The sequence below is a fragment of the Saimiri boliviensis genome, chromosome 8 (genome assembly GCF_048565385.1).
Source record: "Saimiri boliviensis isolate mSaiBol1 chromosome 8, mSaiBol1.pri, whole genome shotgun sequence".
NCBI lineage: Eukaryota > Metazoa > Chordata > Mammalia > Primates > Cebidae > Saimiri > Saimiri boliviensis.
Window position 1 is genome coordinate 126861726 of NC_133456.1, and position 27889 is coordinate 126889614.

The 27889-nt window shown below is 39.2% G+C and overlaps 1 protein-coding gene across 6 annotated transcripts in view; it reads right to left on the reverse strand.

The window, feature by feature from the left end:
- Nucleotides 1-27889, reverse strand: part of CUL2 (cullin 2) — an 82033-nt gene that overhangs the window by 20095 nt on the left and 34049 nt on the right. For all 6 annotated transcript variants that reach the window (XM_039478551.2, XM_074405261.1, XM_039478550.2 and 3 more), the window contains exons 5-14: nucleotides 27135-27240; nucleotides 21837-21919; nucleotides 16287-16383; nucleotides 16079-16189; nucleotides 9946-10108; nucleotides 5809-5933; nucleotides 3773-3880; nucleotides 2736-2795; nucleotides 1789-1917; nucleotides 1598-1684 (exon numbers count right to left, since the gene is read on the reverse strand). In XM_039478551.2, coding sequence (XP_039334485.1) covers nucleotides 1598-1684; nucleotides 1789-1917; nucleotides 2736-2795; nucleotides 3773-3880; nucleotides 5809-5933; nucleotides 9946-10108; nucleotides 16079-16189; nucleotides 16287-16383; nucleotides 21837-21919; nucleotides 27135-27240 — 1069 coding nt within the window. The remainder of the gene's footprint in view (nucleotides 1-1597; nucleotides 1685-1788; nucleotides 1918-2735; nucleotides 2796-3772; nucleotides 3881-5808; nucleotides 5934-9945; nucleotides 10109-16078; nucleotides 16190-16286; nucleotides 16384-21836; nucleotides 21920-27134; nucleotides 27241-27889) is intronic.

Genomic DNA, 27889 nt, shown 5'->3' on the forward strand with positions numbered 1-27889 from the left:
TACAGACAGTATCAAATGAAAGATTACATAAATGATTACTGGGAATACATCAGCCAATAGACCACTGGAAAAGAGCTATTTAGGCATTTTTTTTTTCTTTTTTTTTTTTTGAGACAGAGTTTTCGCTCTTGTTACCCAGGCTGGAGTGCAATGGCGCAATCTCGGCTCACTGCAACCTCCACCTCCTGGGTTCAAGCAATTCTCCTGCCTCAGGCATATTTTTAATAGCATCTACTGAGTGATGAAGAAAACTATTTCTTTAAAATTACTCAAAATTCTGTCATTACCAGGTCAGAAAACCTGAATCTCTAATCTCGAAACATAAAAAGCTCCGTGTTCCATTAACATTACTTGTTTTTTTTTTTTTTGCAATTAATGTATCTATTTAGAGACAGGGTCTTCCTCTGTCACTCAGGATGGAGTGTAGTGATGTGATCATGGCTCACTGCAGCCTCAACGTCCCAGCCTCCAGCAATCCTCCCACCTCAGCCTCCGAAGTAACTGGGACTGAGGCACACACCACCACACCCAGCTAACTTTTGTATTTTTGGTAGACAGGGTTTTGCCATGTTTCCCAGGCTGGTCTCAAACTACTGAGCTCAAACACTCTACCCTCCTTGGCCTCCGAAAGTGCTAGGATTATAGGCGTGAGCCACTATGCCTGACCAACACTACTTTTAGAAATTAAAAGCTAAGGGTTTTTTTTTTTGTAGGTTTAAAAAGGAGCACACAGCAACTGGAAGCAGTGGTACACGCCTGTTGTCCCAGCTGCTCAGGAGGCTAAGGCGAGGGGACTGCGTGAGCCGAGGAGTTAGAGTGAGCCTGGGCAAGATAGGGAGACCCTATCTCTTATAAAAAGAAAAAGGAGCACATGTGTATTCAAAACGTCTACTATGCAAAAAAATTTAACTCTTGAGTAACACAAGATAAATAAGAACCTGCTACCACTTACTTGTCAGTGTATAAGCAAGCCGAAATGATGTAAAAATAAACTGAAATGGAACTGCATTCCAAAATTGTACTTAAAGGAATATTTTAGGTGTACTCATTTATAAATAGCAATGATTTTTTATTGTTAATACTGATTAGCTTGTGAATCTTTTTTTTTTTTTTTTTTTTTTTTGAGACGGAGTCTAGCTGTGTCACCCAGGCTGGAGTGCAGTGGCATGATTTCGGCTCACTGCAACCTCCCCCTCCCGGGTTCAAGTGATTCTCCTGCCTCCGCTTCCCGAGTAGCTGGGATTACAGGCATGTGCCACAATTCCTGGCTAATTTTTGTATTTTTAGTAGTGATGGGGTTTCCCCATGTCGGCCAGGCTGATCTTGAACTCCTGACCTCAAGTGATCTGCCTGCCTCAGCCTCCCAAAGTGCTGGGATTTATAAGCATAAGCCACTGTGCCCAGCTGTGAATCTTCATATAAACATATATATTTTGTCCTTTTAATACAGCATTTGTATAGCCCACTGTGTAAATATACGAATATACACTGAACCAGATGAATTGTTTCCTATTACTGCATACAATGCTGCAATGAACATCTTCATGTGCTTGTAAATGAATTTCTAGGACAGTACAGGATTAGAGACTTACATTACCTTTAATTTGTTGATCATGGCTTCTTCAGAGTCCATAGACATGGATAACCCATGAATTAAACGTTTTGCCAGCATTCTTGCGTAGAACTACGTTTAAAAATATTTTTTAAGATTACTTCCTTTCTAATGATTTAGCATTCAGTAATAAAGTTGACTAAAACACAAATGAAATTTTTCTGTTCACAACATACCTTTTGAAAGACGTCCTTGTCATCAATGTATTTGAACACCGTGATGAAGCTGGTGAGCCTGTCTTCTACTTCATTCTCTGTCATCCCTTTCGCCGACTTCTTTAGTAAGTTGTCACAGTACTTAGCAAGCTCAAGTAGAAATTGATAATACATCTTAAAAAGGGTGCTTCTGTATATATCGCGCCTCAACACAGGCAAAGTGGTGATACAAAATAAGTTCAATGGACAGAGTTTTTGCTGTTTTTTTTAGAGACTGGGTCTTGCTCTGTGCCCAGGCTGAATTGCAGGAGACAAGATCATAGCTCACTGCAGTCTCAAACTCCTAGGCTCAAAGGATCCTCCTGCCTCAACCTCCCAAGTAGCTCAGGCTACAGGCATGCACAACCACACCTGGCTTCAAAAGCTCTATGTAATAATCATAAATGTAAACTAAATAAAGTATACATCATAAAGTTTTTTAAAAGAACTAGAACAAATTCCAACATTGAGTCATCACTTACTGACCAATAAAGCAACTGATATAAGTAAGATAAATTTTTAAAAGAACACCCAGGTGAGTTTCGAGTGGTTTTATAATTTGACATTGAACAAGTACTTTTAGAAAATGTTACAAAAACCTTGTAAAAGTTTCCTTCAAAGGTTACCCAATTTCCTTTAGATTTCAGATTTAACAGAATCTACATGAATAGTAATGCAAACTATTTCAAAATAGACATATGTTAAAATCCAAACTTTGTAAAATGAAAGACTTTATTCTTTGGTTATTCCTTAAGAAAAGACACGTGGTATATTGTATTCCTTACATAAATGCCAAATTATATACAATGTAGACAATTTTCCTTGTACTTTTCTGAGAAAGGTTACAAGAAATTAATTTGATATTCTCAGTTTTCATTTTCTAATACTGACTTTTCGTAACATTACTTTTGAGCAACAACCAAACTTACCAGTTCAGGTGCTTTGCAAACAGACTTAGGCTCTCTGTAATTTACAACTGATGTAAGTGCCTAAATAAAAGACAGGCCATAATTAACGACCAGCCACAGGGAAAAAGTACAGCTAGTTCAATATATATAAGCCATAATCTGTACATCCAAAATTACCTCACCACATAAAACACAGCATTGCTGATAGTTTGTTCATATTTTCATACCTAACACGATAGACTCCTCTGACTTTATTCTCTAATTACAAAATAACTGTACATGTTGTTGCTATTGGAAGATACTCCGTAACTCATTACTGAAATTTGAAACAGATAAAGTAACACTACTTAAAAAAAAATTTTACACTCTTGAAAGCAACTTTCCTTTAAAGTATACGAAAGTTCATATAAAACATATCTATTTTCTTTTCAATTATTATTCAATATAGCCTAAGTATTATGGCCAAAGGAAAAAATCAGTATTAAAATTTTTTAAATTATGCAGGTCTATCCAGAAGATATCAGATTAAAAATTTCCTTTATATAGCATAATCATTGGAAATTCCACAAACATTCAATTTAACTATTCAGTTAATAATTTAAGTTATATTGCTGGGCGCAGTGGCTCATGCCTGTAATCCTAGCACTTTGGGAGGCCAAAGCAAGTGGATCGCGAGGTCAGGAGTTCGAGACCAACCTGGTCAACATAGTGAATCTCCGTCTCTACTAAAAATACAAAAATTAGCTGGGTGTGGTGGCACACGCCTATAGTCCCAGCTACTTGGGAGGCTGAGGCAGAAGAATCGCTTAGACCCGGGAGGCGGGCTTGCAGACAGCCAAGATCATACCACTGCACTCCAGTTTGGGTGAAAGAGAGAGACTTCATCTCAAAATAAATAAATACTTTAAAATTTATTATTTCTATTTTGACTTTCATATTAAAATTACTTAATCTCCATGTCTAGATCAGAAATCTCATACTTAGAAGTCTAATCCTGAAACTGCCTAAAGAATGATAGAGCTTTGTATACTTTTACTATATATGTATTTAAAACTTACCTTATCCAATGCACTCATGAAGTGCTGATCACCATTCAAAACAGTGTTGATAAGCTGAACAAATTTACCATGTACTTCCAAAACAGACTCCACAAATAGTGTTGGCATCTAAAAATATGAAATATAAGTACAAAACCACATTTTAAGAGGTTCAAGGATAAAACTACTAGGCTTATTAAAGACTTAGGAGTAAATTTTTCCTCAAGGAAATCATGTTTTACACATGCACACTTGTCAGAAAATTGTTTTAGCTAAGACAGTTTGAAAAATTTTAAATTTTCCGGGCGCGGTGGCTCAAGCCTGTAATCCCAGCACTTTGGGAGGCCGAGGCAGGTGGATCACGAGGTCAAGAGATCGAGACCATCCAGGTCAACATGGTGAAACCCCGTCTCTACTAAAAATACAAAAAATTAGCTGGGCATGGTGGCACGTGCCTGTAATCCCAGCTACTCAGGAGGCTGAGGCAGGAGAATTGCCTGAACCCAGGAGGCGGAGGTTGCGGTGAGCCGAGATCGCGCCATTGCACTCCAGCCTGGGTAACAAGAGCGAAACTCCGTCTCAAAAAAAAAAAAAAAAAAAAGAAAAGAAAAAGAAAAATTTTTAATTTTGGTGTTTAAAATAGCTTGTCATTCAACACAACGAGCTAATTTCATAGACTGTCTAGTATCTGCCAGAAGAATGCACTGAAAGCACACTTTTCTACTGTGTTGAAATCACTTATCTTAAGGATAACAAGATCTGAACTACCAGGTCTATCACTTTCATAGAGGCTTATGTAAGCAAAGACTGCTTGCAAAGTCACTGAAGGCTGAAAGAGAGGAGAGTTTCAAAGCCAGTAACCCTGAGAACAGAGACCCTCTGAACTCGGCAAGACAATCCCTCACATCTCAGAGAGAAGAAATACCTGATAAGTGGGAAAATTCACTTTTGCACTATTAGGTATTTCTAATACCTAATATTAGAACTATTCTTCTTGGTTAACTTCTTCATGGTGATAATCATGAAGAAGTTAACTAAGTCAGCTGGATTTGAATCTACTACAAATGTATTCACTTATGTTTCCACCTCCCAGCCTTGACACAAAATTCTATGTTTCTATGCTCAATGTCATTTGACATGGAATCTATAAACATAATAATGTAAACTAGTCAGTTTGATTAATAATACAGAGGAATAAACCTGAATACTAAAAACTAATAGTTCTACAAAATAGAAAACTGAGTGAAAAGGAATTTGAAGAAATTTTAAAAACCAGAAAACTTAGACATTATTGTGGCAGAACATTAAAACTAAAAATTATTATTTGCCAAAGACCAATCTGCAGCTAAGGTAACAACCTCTAAAAAGTGCTCCTGAACAGTGATGTCTACACACTGATACCATCTTATGGATGAAGAGCAAACAACTCTACTTAAAAAGAGACAGTAACATCTGATGTTACGTCTCTCTTGCTCGTCAACCGTCACCAGTAATAACAAGATTTGGCAATAGGAAAGACAAACTGTTATAGTCACGTAATTGGCAAAATACTCAAGAAAGATGAGTATCAGGGACATAAAGGTCATTGTTTTGGGTATTCTGAGCAGCAAGCATATACTTAGAGAAGATTGTTTTAATCTAAATTTGCTTCCTGGACAACCAAATTCAGAGAACATACAAAGTAAAATTTCAAGTTGTCTATATTACCACTGATCAGTACTAGTACCATGACAATGAACCATGTTATCAATGCCAATTACACAAAAACACAGTTACTTAGAAATGGCAAGCTAAATTTTCTGTGAAAAGTTAACAACTGTTGAATGGACACTTCTGTATAGGCAAGCTGCAGCCTAGCTCATCAATAGCTTTCTAATAATTTAATAATTCCAAAATAAGTCCAACAAATTCTAGGTTTAAAACATTAGAATAAAGATATTTCTTTTGTTGGCACGGTAAGACTTTTTCTTTGATCTTTCAAAGCAGTAAGGTCAAAGGAAAGACTCCATGATGGATCTGACTATGAGGAAACCACTGTAGTTCCCCACACGACTCACGTTTTCCTGAGTAAGGTTGCTGGTTGCTCGAAGGCCCTCATCATGGATGTGGTTTTGCAGCTCCTGAATCATATGAGGTAAACCAGTGGACACAGCACGGAGTAAGACATACATATTTGCCATGTCTGAGGGAGACAGACAGGTGATGAGTAACTCCCAAATATTTTTCACTTACTAGGTAACATACGGCTCCAAGTACAGAAGTACAAGAGTATGCAGAGAAAAGTTCCCCACACCCACCTCCCAGCCATCCAAGCCCCCTCCCCACAGGAAATGTATGTGATTATTTAACATCTTCCCAAAGCTATTTTGTGCAAATTCAAGTGAATACATACATTCTTCCCTTCACCATTTTTAATACAGTGTACTGTATTTTGTATATTTGTCGTTTCAGAACACATTTTAAGTTAGTGGTCTTTTCCTACTAGTGCATAAAGCATTTCTATGTGTTTTACAGCTGCACAGTACTCCATTATTTGGATATATTATAGTTTCTTAACAACTGACGAAAATTTAGGTGGTTTCCAGTCTTTTGATATTTCAATGTTGCAATCAATAATCTTATACACAAGCAAGAATGTATGTAGTATAAACCCCTAAAAGTGAGGTTGCTGTGTCAAAGTTTAATCCTACAGACAGATCCTTTTTTTTTTAGATGAAGTCTCGCTCTGTTGCCCAGGCTGGAGTGTAGTTGCCTGACCCTGGCTCACTGCAACCTTCGTCTCCTGGGTTCTAGTGATTCTCCTGCTTCAGCCTCCCATGTAGCTGGGACTATAGGTGGGTGCCACCACGCCCGGCTATTTTTTTGTATTTTTAGTAGAGACAGGGTTTTACTGTCTTAGCCAGGATGGTCTCAATCTCCTGACCTCATGATCTGCTCGCCTCAGCCTCCCAAAGTGCTGGGATTATAGGTATCAGCCACCCTGCACAGCCGTAAACAGATCCTTCTAATCAATCAGAGCTGCCAACAGCAGGGAGTCCCTTTGCCAACAATGTGTTACCAAATAAACGTTTTGATCTCCGACACTGGGAGGTGAATAATGATCTCTCAGTGTAGTGGGTTTTATTTTAAACGTTTTATTAAAACATCACACATAAACAGCAAAGTATACAAACCGTAAGTGTATTATCTTACTGAATTATTACAAGTGAACACACAACACCCACGTAATCACAACCAGGATAAGAAACAGGCATGACCTATGCCCAGGAGTCCCCTTCATGCCCCTTCCAATCACACACTCTTGCTTCTCCACAAAGTTAACTACTGCTTGACTGTTAAATCACAGATGAATTTGAACTTAATGGAATCACATAATTCTTTCGTGTCTGGCTTCTTGTGTACAATAAAATATGTATAAGGATCATCTATGTTGTTGTACGTGGTTTTAATTTGTCCATTTCCACTCCTCTATAATATTTCATTGTATGAATATACTGTACCATTCTGCCATTACTGGACATTTGAGCTGCTCCAGTTTATGGAGCTATTACGAACAATATTACTATGAACATTCCTGTATGTCTTTCTGTACACATGTCCATCCATCCATAGGCAGTCGGGAGGTGCGGGGTGGAGGGGGAGGGCAGGGGTCATACATTCCGGAGTAGAACCGCGAGATCGTAAAATATACATAATATATTCCACTTAGCGGTCAATGCCACTTCCCAAAGTAGTTGCATTGATTTGTACTCTCACTTCAGTGTTTAATAAGCTCCTGCTACTTCCTATTTCTCAACACCTCCTTCCAGTCGTCTAAATTTTATATAAAAATATAATTATTGATATCTTAGTGTGGTTTTAATTTGCATTCCCTTATTTAATGAGATTATCTCTTTATGTTTATTGGACATTGGACGTCTGGATATCCTATATTCTGCAGTGCCTGTTTTTTGACCATTTTATATTTTAGATATAAATCTCTAATATTGCAGCTACATTACCCTATAACTGTCTTCTAATGATGCAGTGGTTTTAATGGCTTTTTTTTTTTTTTTTTTTGATATGAGGTCTCACTCTGTCACCCAGGCTGGAGTGCAGTGGCAGGATCTTGGCTCACTGCAACCTCCACCTTCCAGGCTCAAGCAATCTTCCCACCTCAGCCTCCCATGTAGATGGGACCACAGGTGCATACCACCCCACCTGGCTAACGCTTGTATTTTTTGCAGAGACAGGATTCTGTCATGTTGCCAGGCTGGTGCCGAACTCCTAGGCTCTAGAAATCCACCTGCCTCTTAATGGCCTTTTAATGATCCAAAGTTTTTCCTTTTAATGTAGTCTACTGGATCAATCTTTCCTTTGTGGTTAGTGTTTTTTGTGTCCTATTTAAAATATCTTTCCTTGTCTCAAGGTTATGAAGATATTCTCCTATATTATCTTCTAGAAGTGTCATTGTTTTACCTTATATATTTAGATTAAAAATCTGTAGTAGGGCCAGGTGTGGATGCTCACGCCTGTAACACCAGTACTTTGAGAGGCCGAGGAGGGCGGATCACAAGGTCAGGAGATCAAGACCATCCTGGCCAACATGGTGAAACCCTGTCTCTACTAAAAATACAAAAAAATTAGCTGGGTGTGGTGACACACGCCTGTAGTCCCAGCTACTTGGGAGTGCTGAGACAGGAGAATTGCTTGAACCCAGGAGGCAGATCCCAGTGAGCCAAGATTGCGGCACTGCACTACAGCCTGGGTGACAGTGTGAGACTCCATCTCAAAAAAAAAAACCAAAAACAAAAACAAAAAAACTATAGTGAACTGATTTTGTATAGGTATCTGAGGTAGCGATCAAAAATCATTTTCTTCTCAAATGGATATCCTATTGACTGAGCACTGTGTACTGAAAAGACCATCTTTCAGCTGCTGCTCTGCAGCGCCATCTTGGTCTTACATCAAGTGGCCACATGTGCATGGGTTGTTTCTGGGGTCTCTTATTTTATTGAGATATCTGTCTGTCCTTGTACCAGTGCCTCACTGTCTTAATTACTATAGCTTTTACAGTAAATTTTGCTAGCCTTTAAATTCTTTCCATCATACTCTTCAAGATAGTGACTTTCAGAATTAAAATAAAATTATTGTGTTTTGACTACATTGCCCTGGATCTATGCTGCTTTAAACAACATTGGGCCGGGTATGGTGGCTCATGCCTGTAATCCCAGCACTTTGGGAGGCCGAGGCAGGCAGATCATGAGGTCAGGAGTTCGAGATTAGCCTGAAACCCTGTCTCTACTAAAAATACAAAAATTAGCTGGGCACAGTGACAGGTGCCTGTAGTCCCAGCTACTCAGGGGGCTGAGGCCGAAGAACTGCTTGAACTCGGGAGGCAGAGGTTGCAGTGAACCGAGATCTCACCACTGTACTCCAGCCTGGGACTACTTAGTGGTCTTTTCATATCAGTGGTCTGATATGGGGGGGAAAAAAAAGTCAATTTATGGCTGGGTACAGTAGCTCACACCTATAATCCCAGCGCTTTTTGGGAGGGAGAGGCGAGCAGATCATCTGAGGTCAGGATCTCAAGACTAGCCTGGCCAACATGGTGAAACGCTGTCTCTATTAAAAACACAAAAATTGGCCCAGCATGGTGGAATGCACCTGTAATCCAAGCTACTCGGGAGGCTGAGGTAGAATTGCTTGAACCTGGGAGGCGGAGTTTGCAGTGTGCCAAGATCATGCCAATGCACTCCAGCCTGGGTGACAGAGCAAGACTCCCATCTCCAAATAAATAAATAAATAACACACATTTATTATCTTTCCTGCTTATAAAAGTAATGCATTTTTAAAAACAAAATCAGATATTGCTGATTTTTATATTATATAATTATATTTATTATATTTTATTTGAGTCTCTGCCTTTATTCCTTTTTATCAGGAATTCTAAATGCATTAAGGAAATTAGCTCTTATAACATATAAAAATGTATAAACACAATTTCCCACTTTCTTCTGACTTTAGAACACTCTTTGAAAACACTTTCCCAAAACAGTCTTTCAAAGTAAACTATTAATAATCTGTAAAAAAGTTATTTCAAATATTTTAAAGACTATTACTAAAATATGCACTAAATCAAGGGTGGTTGGAAGATGATATAAAAGAAGCATTTATAATTGAATTTCTACTTATATTTGTTTGGTGTCACTTACCATTTTTTTTCTCTTGTCGAATGATATTATGACATTCTGCATGTAAAAACTGTAAGTGGTCTGCTACCATTCGTTGTTGACATTCATGAATCACTTTAGTGTATGAACTTGGATGTAGGTATTTTCGACATCGAATTTCTTCATCTTTTAATCTACCTAGGACCTATAGAAATATATTCTTACAGTCATGGATACAAAGTTTTACTATGAGGAAAAATCTGTAATTTCAGCAAGTAACTCAGCCAAACTTTAAACAGCTGAATTAAACATGGCAAAGGTAAGAAATAAGGGTTACATAAGCAATTTAAATCCACAGTCCATAAATCATTTTACATTTTAATTTAAGCTACTAGCTGTGTCATCTACTTTCGACCAGTCTTATAAGCAAGAATTAAAGTTAAATACTCTGCATTTTGCCTTCATTTACCTACACCATTCACTCTATTACATGGGCAACACGACATGTAACAGGAAAAGTGCGTACAGATGATTAAAAATCAGAACAGGTGATCTGTATGAATATCAAACTAAAAAATAAATTATATCAAGATCAAGTACATGAATCTAATTATTTTATATTGGTATCTCCTCTTGTAAAATGGAACTGTATGTACATGACAGTTTACTATCACATTAAAGATTTCATTAAAAGTTTTGAAAGTAGGGACAGGGCATGGTGGCTCACACCTGTAATCCTTGGCCTTTGGGAGGCCAAGGCAGGTAGATCACCTGAGGTCAGGAGTTCGAGACCAGTGTGGCCAACATGGTGAAACCCCGTCTCTATTAAAAATGCAAAACTCAGGTGGTGGTGCATTCCTATAATCCCAGCTACTTGCGCGGTTGAGGCAGGAGAATCGCTTGAACCCGGAAGATGGGGGAAGGGTAGTGAGCCAAGATCTTGCCACTGCACTCTAGCCTGTGTGACAGAGTGAGACACTGTCTCAAAAAAATAAAAATAAGGTCTGGCACGGTGGCTCATGCCTGTAATCCCAGCACCTTGGGAGGCCAAGGTAGGCTGATCACATGAGGTCAGGAGTTCGAGACCAGTCTGGCCAACGTGGTGAAACCCCATCTCTACTAAAAATACAAAAAATTAGCTGGGTGTGGTGGCAGGCACCTGTAGTCCCAGCTACTCGGGAGGCTGAGGCAGGAAAATCACTTGAACCTGGGAGGATAAGGTTGCAGTGAGTCGAGATTACACTATTGCACTCTAGCCTGGGCAGTACAAGGGAAACTCCATCTCAAAAATAAATAAATAATAAAAGAAAATTTTTGAAAGTAAATATATATTCAGCCATAGTCAAATATGTCAATCAAGATCTTTAAGTTTATCCTACATAAAGCACTGAGCTACAAATAACACTGGTTATTAACACTAGCCAATAAGGAAGATAATAAAACAATCTGAATAATTTCTCTCTCAAGAGAAAACAACACATACACATACAAATGCCCAGGCTTGGAAGCACTCTGTAACATGAAGCTGTGTAGTTAGAGCTTCTAAAATTAAGTGCTCTCAGGGACCTATACACCCCTGGTCCTTTGGAGCGTGCTGCTGAGTTGGCCTGGGCACCGGAAGGTGATTCTGGGAGTGCACAGCATTCCTGGAAAGTGTATCAGAAATTTTCAACAAAAATGAGGCTCAAGACTGAGCAGGGTCCCACAGTCCTGTGTTTCCTATTGTGCTACACTTTGAAGCCAAGAGTTCGGGGCAAAGGCACAGACCGAGGCTAGGCAAGAAGGGGTCTAGAGCAGCAGCCCCCAACTTTTAGGCACCAGGGACTGGTCTCGAGGAAGATATTTTTTCCACAGATGGAGTGGGGGCAGCGCTGGTGGGGGCAGGTGGCTTCCAGATGAAGTGTTCCACCTCAGATCGCCAGGCATTAGATTCTCCTAAGGAGCGCGCACAACCTAGACCCCTCGCACGCAGAGTTCACAAAGGGGTTCTTACTCTTATGAGACTCTAATGCTGCTGCTGCTGTGACAGGCGGTAATGCTCACAAAGCGGCTGCTCACCCGCTGCTGTGCAGCTCGGTTCCTAACAGGCCACAGATCAGTACTGATCCTCTGCCTGGGGCTTGGGGACCCCTGGACTAGAGGACAGAAGTGTTCACCACATATCACATCAGCTCAGAAAGGCACTTTGGTTAACCATAAATCCTTTAAGGGCTATTTTTATAACAAATAAAAAGGATTACGCCTATTAGTCATTCAGAGCATAAGATAGTGACTTTAATCTGCTTGCTAAATTAACTTAATGCAACAGCAATTGCAGTGGGTCTGAGAGAGGTGAAGGAGGATAAAAGAAGGGGGAAAAAAACATGATCACTTCGGGCAGAGAGGTGCATATCAAGAGAAAGGTAGACAAGGTTGGACTGCCCCAATGCGGGGCTTCAAACAGCTCTAAAAACCCTGGGGGGAAAGAACAGCCAAACCCAGAGGATCACAGCAAGGGAGGCAGAAAGGCTGTCCTGACTCAGCCCGCAATTAACTAAACCGAGAGCAAAGCCCAGGATTTTGCCCTTGAAGCTAACGTCCAACATTATTTCCTGATAAGAGCTTTTCTTTCTCTTTCTCTTTTTGTGAGACAGGATCTCTCTGTCGCCCAGGCTGGAGGGCAGTGGTGCAGTCTCAGCTCACTGCAACCTCTGCCTCTTTTGAGCTCAAGCGATCTTCCCACTTCAGCCTCCCAAGTAGTGAGGACCAGAGGACCACACCACCATGCCTGGCTAATTTTAAAATTTTTTGTAGAGATGGGGTTTTGCTACGATGCCCAGGCTTGTTTCGAACTCTTACACTTGTGTAATCTGCCCACCTCAGCCTCTCAAAGTGCTGTGATTACAGGCGCGAGCCACTGTGCCCAGCCTGAAATAAGCGTTTCTAATAAACACTCTTTTCCAAACCTAATTTATTCCAACGCTTCGCCCTCCCTTTTTACACTTTGAGATGTAATTTACATATTATATAATTCACCCATTTAAAGTGTGCAATTCAGTGGTTTTCGAATATTACATTATCAATGTTTTTAAACTGTGGTAAAAATATAGATCATAAACTTTACATTAACCATTATTACGTGGGCAATTCAGTGGCATTAAATAACACAATGTTTTGTAACCACCTCCATTGTCTACTTCCAAATCTTTTTCATTACCCCAATCAGAAATTTTATAGCCTTTAAGGAACAAATCCCCACATCCTCCTCCCCTGATAACCTCTAATCTACGTTCTGTCCTTTTGAATTTACCTGTTCTAGATACGTCCTATAAATGGAACCATAGAATATTTGCCCTTCCCTTTTGTGTCTGGCTTATTTCACTCAGCATTAATATTTTCAGGGTTTGTCCATGATTTTTTAAGGCTGTGTGGTGTTGTGATACATATGCACATTGGTTTTCACCTGTGGTTCCTGGTTCATAACTTCCTTATCCCTAGTTCCAGTCTTTAGTTATAATGTTGAGTGTGTTAGGTCTCAGGAAACAGAATCTCTCTCCTACCCTCCTTCCACCTGCCTCAAGGCAGGACTCTAATCTTGTCCCACCTTTCTGACTGTGGGTCATAAGAGACTCCCCAGAGAAAACCCCACCGTATACTCTGGGGTAAAGACTACGGACATCATGAAGTTTCCACAAAAATCCAAGAAGACTGGGTTCCACAGAGACAGAAGCTCCTGCACTTGGGATGATTTCTGACCTTTCCCTATGTATCTCCCCATGTGGTTACTTGTATCCTTTAAAATATCCTTCTTAAGGCTGGGCACAGTGGCTCACACCTGTAATCTCAGCACTCTGGGAGGCCGAGGTGGGTGGATCACAAGGTCAAGAGATCGAGACCATCCTGGTCAACATGGTGAAACCCTGTCTCTACTAAAAATACAAAAATTAGCTGGGCGTGATGGCGCGCACCCGTAGTCCCAGCTACCTGGGAGGCTGAGGCAGGAGAATCGCTTGAACCCGGGAGGCAGAGGTTGTAGTGAGCTGAGGTCACGCCACTGCACTCCAGCCTGGTGACAGAGCGAGACTCTGTCTCAAAAAAAAAAAAAAAATCCTTTTTAATAAACTAGTAAACATTAAGTGAGTGTTTCCCTCAGTTCTGTGAGCTGCTCTAGCAAATTAATGGAACCCAGAGTCGCAACTTGAAAGTCGTCTGGAGGCTCAGACTTGTGATTGGTGTCTGGGGATGTGCGGGGCAGTCTAGGAGACTCAGCCCTCAATCTGTGGGATCAGCCGCTATCTCAAGTAGATGGGGTTAGAGTTGAACTGGAGAACACCTGGCTGGTGTCTGCTGTTTGGTGTGTGGGAGGAGAGTCACACCTTTGCTTACAGAAGCCTTCTGTGCTGATGATTGTTGCTGTGGTGTGAGTAGAGGAAAAGCATGGTTTGAGAGAGTTTTTCCCCACACAGGATGAATAATATTTCAATGCATGTGTGTACCACACTTTGCTTATCCTTTCAACTTCTGACAGACATCTGAGCTATTGCCACCATTTGCTAGTGGCATCCTTTTGAGAGCCAGAAAGAGCAAGGTGTATATATCACAGATAATCTGTGTGTGATTCTTAGGGCTGGATCTAGAGGCTTCAACAGGAGTCTAAGGTGCAAAAAGGACTAAGAGCTAAGAACCAGTCATCTAGTATAACCTGAATTTAATTGATGGGGGAAAGTTCTGGATAATTTGCTCAGGGGCCAGTGCTAAGCAGTAACAAAAGCAGGAAGAGACTGAAACAACTAAGACCTCTAGATCAGGGCTTTGTGGACCACAGAAGAATGTATCTGTTAAGCACTGATGCTTTGTGACTTGTGACCTACGGATGTAGGATGACAGCTCACCCACTTACACTACTTGACCTTTCTTGGCTACATAAACTAACACAAATCATCCAAAAATAAAAAGCCTGAAATCCAACAATGCAGATGAAAAAACCTGGCTAGGAGTTCTAATATATCTTATATATGGTGATTTAATTTGTATGACCATTTTTCTTCTATTAGTGAGAAAATATACATGGAATTTAACATATAATAACTAGTATGTATGGGTTTAGTGATGAATTAAAATTTCTTGGCTGGGTGCAACAGCTCACATTTATAATCCCAGCACTTTGGGAGGCTGAGGCAAAAGGACTGCTTGAGTTGAGTTCTGAGACTAGCCTGGGCAACACAGCAAGACCCCATCTATATAAGAAATTTTTAAATTTTTTTTTAGATGGAGTCTCACTCTGTCTTCCGGGCTGGAGTGGAGGCTCTACTCACTGCAACCTCCACCTCCTGGGTTCAAGCGATTCTCCTCCCTCAGCCTCCCGAGTAGCTGAGATTACAGGCTTGTACCAGCATGCCCAGCTAATTTTTTGCATTTTTAGTAGAGATGGGGTTTCACCATATTGGCCAGGCTGGTCTTGACTCCTGACCTCATGATTCACCTCCCTCGGCCTCCCAAAGTGCTGGGATTACAGGTGTGAGCCACCGTGTCCGGCCTAAGAAATTTTAAAAGGTACTGGGTATGGTGGTGTGTGCCTATAGTCCCAGCTACGTGGGAGGCTGAGACAGGAGGACCACTTGAGCCTGGGAGCCATTATCAAGCCACTGCAGTCTAGCTTGGAAACCAGAGCAAAACCGTGTCTCAAAAAAAAAAAAAAAAAAAAAAAAAAAACCACACCCTCATGTGGGATTGTTTCTAGCCTTCCAAGAACTGTTACAGACCAAAAGAATGACTTACTGACTTATCCCAAATGTCTAGAATTACCATATTTTCCTTTAATTTTAAAGGAAGACAAAAACCTAAACACAAAGCTTCTGCTCTTATACTATTCTCTAAACCACTAAGCATGAAATCCAGTTTATTATTCTGCCAAGAATATGCGTATATGTTAATTTCAAGGACAAGTAAACCAAGCATCAAAAAGCATCACCTATGATGAAACAGGAGGGGTACTGTTTTCTGAGGAAACTGTTATAACAAGAGCAATGACTTGTCAATAGATATGGTATAATAACCATAACTCAGAGTTATTGATCAAATAAACAATCTTTTTCTGCCAAAAGAACAGCAACAACAAAAATACTAAGAATTATGTGAAATAAAACCAGGCCAGATACCAAATAGAGAAATTTATTTAATATGTTTTATTTCTTACCTTTTCCATATACTGTGAGCAGTTTGATTCTTGTAATAAATTTGAAGCTTCTTGTTTGTAATACTCTCCTGTTTCAGTCAGAAAGGGAGACTCAAAGATTTCCTGATAAAACTGAATAAATCAATTACATCATATTAGAAGAAATTAGAACAAGCAGTTTAAGAAATTAACAGTTTGATTATTTATGTTTGTAAAGGAGGCTGTTTACCTTTAAGGGGAATTTTTTCTTATACTGTTCAACATGAACAAAGGAGTTAATAACCCCATGGATTACTTTCTGGTTTGGGTCTTCTCCGCCACGATCACTAAAACAAGGTATAACACAAAATATTCTTGAGAATACAAATATCTATGGAAATATACCAAAGTATGCTAAAACATGGTTCCTTATTCCATTGGTCTAAACGAAGTGTAAAGAACTACAAAGGTACATGCATGAATCTTAACGATTTTTTTCATATCCCAGCTAATATTTATGTTAGTTAATATTTATGAGTTAATATTTATGATAGTTAATGTTTACATTAGATGTCATTTCAAGAAATAAAAGGAAAACTGATTGTAAAGTTCAAGACACTACGTCAATACTAAGATGACACTTCTTCAATTTTAACAAAGTAGATAGCAGCCCATCAATTCAAAACTTTAATACTGGTGATTAAGAATACCTGAATTGCACTCACTACAAACTATAAAGTCTTAATCATATTAAGACATGTAGGTGAATATTAGCTTTTCTAATTACAGGAATATGAAATAGAACGAGGCATCATGGCTCATGCCTGTAATCCCAGCACTTTGGGAGGCCGAGGTGGGCAGATCACTTGAGGTCAGGAATTCGAGACCAGCCTGGTCAACATGGTGAGACCCCCATATCTACTAAAAATACAAAACTTAGCTGGGCATGGTAGCAGGCGCCTGTAATCCCAGCTACTCGGGAAGCTCAGGCAGAGAACTGCTTGAACCCAGGAGGTGGAAACTGCAGTGAGCTAAGATCACGCCATTGCACTCCAGCCTGGGTGACAAGAGAGAAACTGTCTCAAACAAATACAAAAATAAAAAATAAAAACAAAGTCAATTCTTTAGGGGGAATCAAACCTAACAAAATACAGACACCTCTAATAAAAGTGATCAAAAAAGGAAAATGTGAATAAGCAATATTATGAAGACATTACTCCAGGTGAACATAAAAACAACATACTAACCAAATGATTATGATCAAAGTTATCACCAGTGAGAAAACATGTTGACACCATCTATTCCTTGATTTAATCTGGTAAGAAGGGCACATTACCTTCCAGTATTTTTCCAAAAACCCATAGCCTCAGTTTAACCATAAGAAAACATCAGGGAAACAAAAATGGAGGGACATTCTATAAATACTTGATCACTACTCTTTAAAATTTTTATGGTCATATGTCAAAAGGAAAGACTCCACAGAATACGGACATGACAGCTAAATGTGATTTTGTGATCTGGACTGAATGAGAACATCAGTGCAAAGGTAAATGCATATAAACTGTAGTTTAGTTAATAATGTTATACCCATGCACATGTACCCCAGAACCTAAAGTGTAATAAAACATATATATATAAATAATAATGTTATACCCATTTTCATAAATATACTATCTATTGTAACATTAGGGGAACCTAGGTGCAGGTTACACGAAACTGCTTTCTAACTCTTCTATGAATCTAAAATTACTTCAAATAAAGTTTGCTTTTTTTAAAGAGAATACTGTTACACAACTACTTCCCAATGATTTTGCAAAAAAAAAAAAAAATCACAACTGATTTAAGAAGAAATACAAGTTTGACTAGTCTTAAAAGCTGAAATAACTGAGCCATTGTTAAAAATCTTCTTAAACAAACAAATCATCTTACAAAGAAACCCTGGGACCAATGGTTTTTCAGTTTTACTAAACTTTTAAGAAGCTGATAATCCCAATTGTATACAAACTTTTCTTTTCAAAGGAAAAAGAGGGGAATACCCATGAATTCATCCTACAAGGATAAGCTGTATACCAAAGACAAAGATATTACAAGACAGAATAATCACAGGCTCATTCCACTCATGGGGACAGATGCAAAATTCCAAATAAAGCATCAGCAAATCAAATGCTATAAAAACTGTTATGAACAAGGATCAACCTAGCCTTTATCCTAGTTATACAAGAATAGTTTAAAATTAGGAAATCCATAAACAGGCCAGGCGTGGTGGTTCACGCCTGTAATCCCAACACTTTGGGAGGCTGAGGAGGGCAGACCACCTGAGGAGTTCAAGACTAGCCTGGTTAATATCTTGAAACCATGTCTCTATTAAAAAACACAAAAATTAGGCCAGACATGGTGGCTCATGCTTGTAATCCCAGCACTTTGGGAGACTGAGATCGGTGGATCACCTGAGGTCAAGAGTTTAAGACCAGCCCAGCCTGACTAACATGGTGAAACTCCACCTCTATGTAAAAAAAAAAAAAAAATACAAAAATTAGTTGGGCGTAGTGGCAGGTGCCTGTCATCCCAGCTACGCAGGAGGCTGAGGCGGGAGAATCGCTTGAACCCAGGAGGAAGCAGAGATTGTAGTAAGCCACAATCACACCACTGCACACCATCCTGGACAACAGAGCCAGACTGTCTCAAAAAAAAAAAAAAAAAAAAAAAAAAAAAAAAAAAAAAAATCCATAGAAGCAACTCATCACATTAACAGAGTAATAGAAAAAAAAAAAAAAAAAAAAAAAAAGCAACCACCATATACTTCACTCAATAGAAGAAACATCATTTTTATCAAATTCAGCACCAATTCCTGCTAATCTCATTATTCTGATCATGAGTATTAAAAGACTAGAGGAAGCATTATCTTACATGAGGAAATGTTAGGTATGTAACCTTTAAAGTCAGAAATGAGACAAAGATCCTCATTATCCATCGCCTCTCTTTGGAGGTCCTAGCCAATGCAGTAAAGCTATGGATGACAAACAAACGTGCACATACACACACACATACACACACACACACATACACACACACACACACACACACACACACACACAGGGAGGAAACAAACTTTCAACTTAACGATAGCCTACATAGAAAATCCAAAAGCAAGCATGAATTATTAGAAATAATAAAACATGTCTAAGCACAATGGCTCACTCCTGTAATCCCAACACTTTGGGAGGCTGAGGTAGGCGGATCACCCAGCCAACATGGTGAAACCCTATCTCTACTAAAAATACAAAAATAAACCGGGTATGGTGTTGCATGCCTGTAATCCCAGCTACTTGGGAGGCTGAGGCAGGAGAATCGATTGAACCCGGGAGGCAGATGTTGCAGTGAGCCAGGATTCCGCCACCGCACTCCATCCTGGGCAACACAGCAAGACTCCATCTCAAAAAAAAAAGGGCATAAAGGCCAGGCATGGTTGTTCATTCCTGTAATCCCAACACTTTTGGAGACTGAAGAAGGCGGATCACTTGAGGCAGGAGTTCGATACCAACCTGGCCAACATGGTGAAACTCGGTCTCTACCAAAAATACAAAAATTAGCAAGGCATGGTGGTACTCAGCTACTCAGGAGGCTGAGGCAGGAGAATCGCTTGAACCCGAAAGGCAGAAGTTGCAGTGAGCTGAGATCATGCCGCCACTGCACTCCAGCCTGTGAGACAGAGCAAGACTCGCTCTCCAAAAAAAAAAAAAAAGGACAGGCATAATGAATTCAGAGTTAGATTAGTCCAGATGTGAATGCCTAATTATTATTAGATGGAGGCTGGAGAGAAATGATCTGAGTCAGACCATTGCCATTGACTTTTGCATATCTGCATGTCAAGGATGTCATGGATGTAAAATGGTGACAGTAATGGTATCAGCCTTCTAGTGTTGTGAGGATTAAATGGGAAGATGCATGCAAAATGTTTAGCATGCATCTTTTTAGTATGTAGTTCCCATGTTTAATTTCTGTTGTTATTGATATGCCTTAGTTTCCTTAACTGTAACATGCAGAACTCTACCTAAGAGAGCTGTCATGAAGAATAAGTGAGATCTTAGCAAAGCATGTGAAACAATGTTAATGGAAGCTGATTATAACAACGAAATAAGACAAGCAGACCAGATAATCTATCTTTTCCAGAAGTAATATCCTGTAGTTGTATTATTTTTCTTACACAGATTCTTTTGTTTTTCATCACATTCATTTTTAGCAAACTAACAATCACACTTAAGAAAAATTTACTAGGTTGAGACAAAACTGTACTTAAAAAGATATTTCACAAAAGTACATTTAGAAAATGTAACAATATTGTCATTATACTTTTAAAGTAAAACATTTGAATTCCAAGTAAAAAAAAAAAAGTATATTTTAGCAGAAGAAATGATATTAGAACTTAAAAGTTTTGTTGGGAGTGCTCTTTTAGTTCATAGTTTTGTAAAGAAAAGAAGAAAAACAATGGGTTACACCCAACTGCTTCACTATTGCCTTTCCTCTCCAGCTCGCTCTCTCTGAAAACAATGGAATCATTAAAACCGTCATTGACAATTTGTAAAAATCAAGTTACTAGTTGCTACCACCACCTACTTTCTATTTGGCATTAAAAATGTAAAAATATCCTCTTATCTTCTTATGTGAGGCGTGGGGGTGGGTGTGTATGTTTAATCCCTTACTTCCGACCAGCAGTCTCATACTGAGTACCATGGCTTTGACAAATTTTTCCTCATATTTCAACAGACCCAAATTTGGGTCTTCTTGAAGAACACAGATGTAGGGGGAGTGGCCATTATTACACTACAATTTGTTGGTCTAGATAATTCCTGTAACATCAGTTCCAGTAACCTGGAATTTATTAGATGTATCTTTGTGTGACTGACAGAGTTTCATAGAGTCTTTGGGCCAGAGCTGATCCAAGGACGTTCTATTCTGGACTCTGCAGGATAGCGTTCTTTGTACCAAGTTGTATTCACACAGCACTAGGGTAAAAGCATCAACCACTGTGAGCCACCGGTAAAGGGGGAACCCGTTTTCCCACAAATTTGTCTCACAAAATTAGCCACATTATTGATTATAACACTGAGGCTAAGAGGTAACCAACTAACTAGAAGAATCTTTTCTTGAATAGGTAGTCCTCACTGGGATTTAACAAATAATATATACAAGCAACGCAGGGCACTGCCTAGAAAGTCTAAGAGTTTCAGCTCTGCGCTCCTCTAAGGTACTTATTTATTTACTAAGCATATTAGAGTATAAGAAAAGACCAGAAATCCCCCAACAAAAAAAAAAAAAAAGAAAAGAAAACAGCTTAAAAATGCTGACACTTAGGCCGGGCGCGGTGGCTCAAGCCAGTAATCCCAGCACTTTGGGAGGCCGAGGCGGGTGGATCACGAGGTCAAGAGATCGAGACCATCCTGGTCAACATGGTGAAACCCCGTCTCTACTAAAAATACAAAAAAATTAGCTGGGCGTGGTGGCACGTGCCTGTAATCCCAGCTACTCAGAAGGCTGAGGCAGGAGAATTGCCTGAACCCAGGAGGCGGAGGTTGCGGTGAGCCGAGGTCGCGCCATTGCACTCCAGCCTGGGTAACAAGAGTGAAACTCCTTCTCAAAAAAAAAAAAAATAAAAAAAAAGCTGGCATTTAGAAGTAAAATAAGGTTCATTACTGTAAACCAGCCCCAAGGCCAGTCACCAGCTATGCAACCATACACTACTTTAAAACCATACCAAACAACAAAATCAAATTGACTCAGCAAGATAAATGTCATTACTTACTTTTTGATTTCTCGAAGCAGCATTCGGATAAGGATAGCCTGAAGTGGTTCAACCATCAATTTCCTCCACATATCCAATGCTAGCTGCCAGGAAAAACAAAAATCATTAAGGCTGAATTACTTAGTATATATTTTTAACAGTTGTTAAGGATTTTTTTCAAGTGAAAATACTCATCAAAAGAAGTATTTATGCTAACAGTTCAAAATTAAAATAAAACCTAAACAAAAATTTAAAAATTCAAAGAAAATACACTTCTTATTTGAAATATCAATGACCATTCTACTAGCCTTGTCAACATTAGTAAGGTTTCATTATTAGTTGAAAATCTTACACAAATAATTGATTATTATAAAACATTAATTTAGGCCAGGGGTGGTGGCTCATGCCTGTAATCCCAACACTTTAAGAGGCTGAGGCAGGTGGATCACAAGGTCAGGAGTTCCAGACCAGCCTGGCCAACACGGTGAAACCATGTCTCTACCAAAAATTCAAAAAATTAGCTGGGTGTGGTGGCACACCCCTGTAGTCCCAGCTACTCAGGAGGCTGAGACAGTAGAGTTTCTTGAACCCAGGAGGTGGAGGTTGGATGCAATGAGCCGAGATTGTGCCACTGCATGCCAGCCTGGGCAACAGAACAAGACTCTGTCTCAAAAAAAAAAAAAAAAAAAATTTAGCCAGGTGTGGTGGCACATGCCTGTAATCCCAGCTACTCATGAGGCTGAGGCAAGAAAACTGCTTGAACCCGGGAGGTAGAGACTGCAGTGACCCGAGATTGAGCCACTGCACCCCAGCCAGGCAACAGAGCGAGACTCCGTCTCAAAAACAACAACAAAACCCTTAATTTATTGATTGTTAAATGCTCAACACTACAAATGGGCTATAGATACCACGACCATAACAGAAACAAAGGATTTATGTTAATCATGTGATTTAGCTGTATACTGTTTTAATTATGAAAAATTTCATACTACCATAAAAGAGCAATTTGCTTAAAAGAGTAATAGGGCTGGGCACGGTGGCTCACGCCTGTAATCCCAGCACTTTGGGAGGCCGAGGCGGATGGATCACGAGGTCAAGAGATCGAGACCATCCTGGTCAACATGGTGAAACCCCGTCTCTACTAAAAATACAAAACATTAGCTGGGCATGGTGGCGCGTGCCTGTAATCCCAGCTACTCAGGAGGCTGAGGCAGGAGAATTGCCTGAACCCAGGAGGCGGAGGTTGTGGTGAGCCGAGATCGTGTCATTGCACTCCAGCCTGGGTAACAAGAGTGATACTCAGTCTCAAAAAAAAAAAAAAAAAAAAGTAATAAAACACCCCTGTATTCACCACTCAGTTTAAGAAATACAACTTCACTGGGCGTGGTGGCTCACACCTGTAATCCCAGCACTTTGGGAGGCTGAGGCGGGTGGATCACAAGGTCAGGAGTTCCAGACCAGCCTGGCCAGCATGGTGAAACTCCGTCTCTAACAAAAATACAAAAATTAACCAGGTGTGGTGGCACGCGCCTGTAATCCCAGCTACTCAGGAGGCAGAGGCAGGAGAATCACTTGAACCCGCGGGGGCAGAGGTTGCAGGGAGCCGAGATTGTGCCACTGCACTCCAGTCTGGGCGACAGAGGGAGACTCTGTCTCAAAAAAAGAAAAAAAAAGGAAAAAGAAAAAAGAAATGTAACCTCACCATTACCATTGTCCCAGCTATCCTCCTCCTTCCCCTCAGGTTCTTGCAATCTAGAATTTTGTGAAACCCTCCAAATGGAAATATACAGCCACAGTTCAATCGCTGGCACTGCCATACAGCAGCCTACTGTATAAATACACCATGACTTCTTTTTCCACTCTGCTGCTGCTGACTGCTGATGTGTTTGTGATTCCTATTTCCTGCTACTGGAAACAATGCTGTGATTCCTGCATGTATCATCTGGCCCACGTAAGAGATTCTCTGATATACACCTACAAGTTGAGATTCTGGACTGAACGATCAAGTGTTCATCCAGCTTTACTAAATCAAGTCAAGTAATTTTCTAATTTATACTTGCATAGCCAAGGACAAGATTTCCCATTAGGCCCCATCCTTGACAACAAGCAGTACTGCTGGACTTCAGTCAAACTTTGCCAGTCTGCTAGGTATAAAATGGTGTCTCCTTGTGATTTTAACTCTCACTTTACCAAATGAAGCTGGGGACTGTTTAATGTTTATTGCCCATTTTGGTTTCTTTCCTGAGAAACGCCTATTCCTAATTTTGCCTGTTAGTCTGTTAAAGCTTGTCCCTGTTCTTAATAAAAGCTGGATTTTTTCTTCTTTTTTTGAGATGGAGTTTTGCTCTTGTTGCCCAAGCCAGGACACAATGGTGCAATCTCGGCTCACTGCAACCTCCCTCTCCCAGGCTGGAAGTGATTCTCCTGCCTCAGCCTATGGAGTAGCTGGGATTACAGGCACACACCCTCAGGCCCAGGCAATTTTTTTAACATTTTTAGTGGAAACGGGGTTTGACCACGTTAGCCAGGCTGGTCTTGAACTCCTGATCTCAGATGATCCATCCGCCTGGGAATCCCAAAGTGCTAGGATGATAGGCATGAAAGAGCTAGAGTTTTAAAAATATTTACTGTGGAAATTAATCCCTTGAAAGTTTCATAGTCTGTCCCAGTGAATCAACTGCTCAGTTTCTTTTACAGTGTTTTGGTAAAAACGTGTTAGAGTTTAATGTACTCAAATTTACCAATCTCTTCCTTTATCATGGGTATTTTTTGTTTTTTAAAAAAATCCTTCTAACAGGCATGTTTGTGCTCCTACTCTGCCTTCCAAGTTTTCAAGCTTTGCCTTTCACATTAAAGCCTTTAAACTTCAAATATATTTTCCCTGCATAGAGTATAAATTATTCCAGTACTGAAAACTGATTTTTTCTGTTTGTTCTCTGTTTCTACCTTAACTGCGTTCAGATAGGCTGTGGCTAGCCACTCTATTGTTTTCCTAGGGTAATTTTATTCTGATCCATTCGTGATTAAGCATCTGTCTTCCCACAAGGAACACTGTTCAAGTCTTGCCTTACTTTCTTCTTAAATAGCATGAATTGGGGTTGGGGAGGCAATACATGAAAACCTGGTATTTTACACATGTGGTGGAAGGGTAAACTGGTAAAGCCCTTCTGAAAGGCGATGGGGTAGAGCTGTCAAACTTCGGGATGTGCTTCGACAGAGGCTCTACTCCCCGACACCCAGTCTATGAAACGTTCTGCTCATGTACCAAGAGAGACACATATAAATAGAACTCTGTGAGTGTTAAGATTTTTCTCGCCTTCTCTTCCCAGTTCTTCCTGGAGTCAGGAAAAGCTGGGTTGAGACGGTGAAAAAAATCAAAACAAAAAAAGATTTTTCTCTACTTTGTTCACTGTTATATTCAACATACTCAATACAAAGGGGTTCAAAAATACTTAATGAATGGGCCAGGTGCAGTGGATCATGCCTGTAATCCCAGCACTTTGGGAGGCTGAGGTGGGCGGATCATGAGGTCAGGAGTTCAAGACCAGCCTGGCCAATATGGTGAAACGCTGTCTCTACTCAAAATATAAAAATTAGCTGGGCATGGTGGCAGGCGCCTGTAATCCCAGCTACTCAGGAGGCTGAGGCAGAGAGCTGCTTGAACCCAGGAGGCCGAGGTTACAGTGAGCCGAGATCACGCCACTGCACTCCAGCCTGGGTGACAGAAAAACACTCTGTCTGAAACAAAACAAAACAAACTTTAATGAATGAATAAATGAATAGTGGTGTTCACTGCAGTAATACCAAAAAATTAAAAATTAAGACAATAGTTTAAAAAATTATGCTGTATCTATAGAGAATATTAAGCTTTCACAAAAAACAAACTTACATAAAAAGACAGACATTAGTAACAAAAACAAAAAGGCAAGAAATATAGAACTTTACACATGCCATTATATCACAATTTGAAAAATAAAATCAAAACTGCTGTGTGTGTGTGTGTGTGTGTGTGTGTGTGTGTGCATATATTTGTAAATGCACAGATAAAGTTCAGAAAAGACACAAACCAAATTGTTTACAGTGGTTTCCCCTGGGAAGAGAAGTGTGCTTGACAGTGCTGGTGATAAGGGAAAATTTTAAGTAAATCATTCACTTACAATCCTACTAACTGAAAGCAACTACCATCAACATTTTGGTATTTCTCATTGATCTTTTTCTCTACATCATCTGTTCCCTACAATTTTATTTGTATTAAACATATACCTAGAATTTTGTGTCTAAATTTTATCATAAACTACTTCCCCTTTGTTAAAGTTTGTATGAACAATTTTCTGCTATTCATTTATCCATTTGCCTACCTTTATAACAAAATCGTATCATATATGATAAATACTTCTTCCATGCTTTTTACTGTTGAATGTTGATGTTAGGCACCCTATTAACAATGATTGCAAAGAAGACTTCTAAACATTAAACTCTTTTCTCATATTTATTATTTTCCAAGTATGGATCAATAGACTTTGGACTTGGGATTACTTGGTCAAATGGTATTAAATATTTTAAATTGTATTAAAAGAAAGACTCATCAATTTCTTTTGGAAAGGATTACAGTAACTTAAATGTCTACTAATGCTGCTTCTTAGCTATTTATTTCCTTCATTAATACAAATCACAATTTAACATTAATTTCCTATTTGGCATCAGCTTCCCTTAAATGAATTTACAAGCTTTTGTGTGCAGAGTCTTTCTGTCTGTTCACCATTATATCCCCAATACCTGGATATTCAATAAAGATAAATAAACTTGTACAATAATCTTTCTTTCCCAATCAGGATAATTATCTGTATTTTAATTTGCACTGCACAAGAACTTTATCGAATTGACCAAACTGCCTATTTCATTGTTTACTCTGAATTTAATTGCTTTTAAAGTTACAATAAATTTGTTAGATCCATACATTTGTTTCCTCCTCTCTTCTAGCCTGTCTTAAGTTCTTGTCCTCTGTACTTTTTAACTACAGGGCTGTCAACACCTTATGATTTTTGAGTATTTTACAATGCAGAACAATGGTTCTGACAGAACCCTATCATTCACCCAACATAAATTTAATTACTAAAAGAGTAACTGTCGTATCTTTTTCACTCCTCTTATCTATCTGAGGATTCTTAGGACATCACTGTCCTAAAATATTTAGGATATTTTAAATCTTGACTATTTTAAGCTAGCCAAATCAGTATCCTTAAAAAATGCTGCCGAATCAAATTACCTCAATGTATAAAAACACACTTATGTTTGCTGGTCATTTAAAGAACGTCCTACCTCTCCTATTTCCATAAGTGGTTCATTCATATCTACACCACCATAGCCATACTGAAGGTCCGCTTCTGTTAATTTATTCTTTTTAATAAACTGGGTGTTGAGATACCTGGAAAATAAATGTAATATCATTGGATATTAAGTTAAAGTCAGTAGGAAAGCAAGTAACTTGCAACTTCAGAAGAGTATTTTTAAGGTTACATATCAGTCATGGAATGACTGATGGAATGGCTTAGAATAAATCCAAAGGAAACAATGCAGAGATTAGAAATATAATAAAAATTAAAATTATCAGCCCACCTTTCTCTGCAAGGTCTTATAAATACCCTTCTAGCCCAATAGCTCTTATCCAAGTTTCAGAATTTCTACAATCTCGCTTGCTACTTCCCAGGCCGTTCTTGGGAAAGTCAAGATAAAGTCCGCTTTCCAAAAAGTAAACAGAGAATGGTTAAAAGATCAAAGTCAAGTTAGGTTTCTAATTTACATTCTAATCACCAGGAAGAAATGCAATTTTTCATTTTTAAACAAAAAAGATCACAATCAGTAGGTAAGAAAATGGAACAGACTGTTACAGATAGTAAGTATGGATAAGACTGACAGATATAAGAACACTTTGTCTACCAGAGGAAAATGGATTATAATGAAAATGTTTAATATATTCCAAGACTAATAAATGTGTGATGAACTCTAAGAATAACTGAGATGAATACAGAATTCTAAAATAAAACCAATCATGGAGAAAGGACTCGTAGTAATGT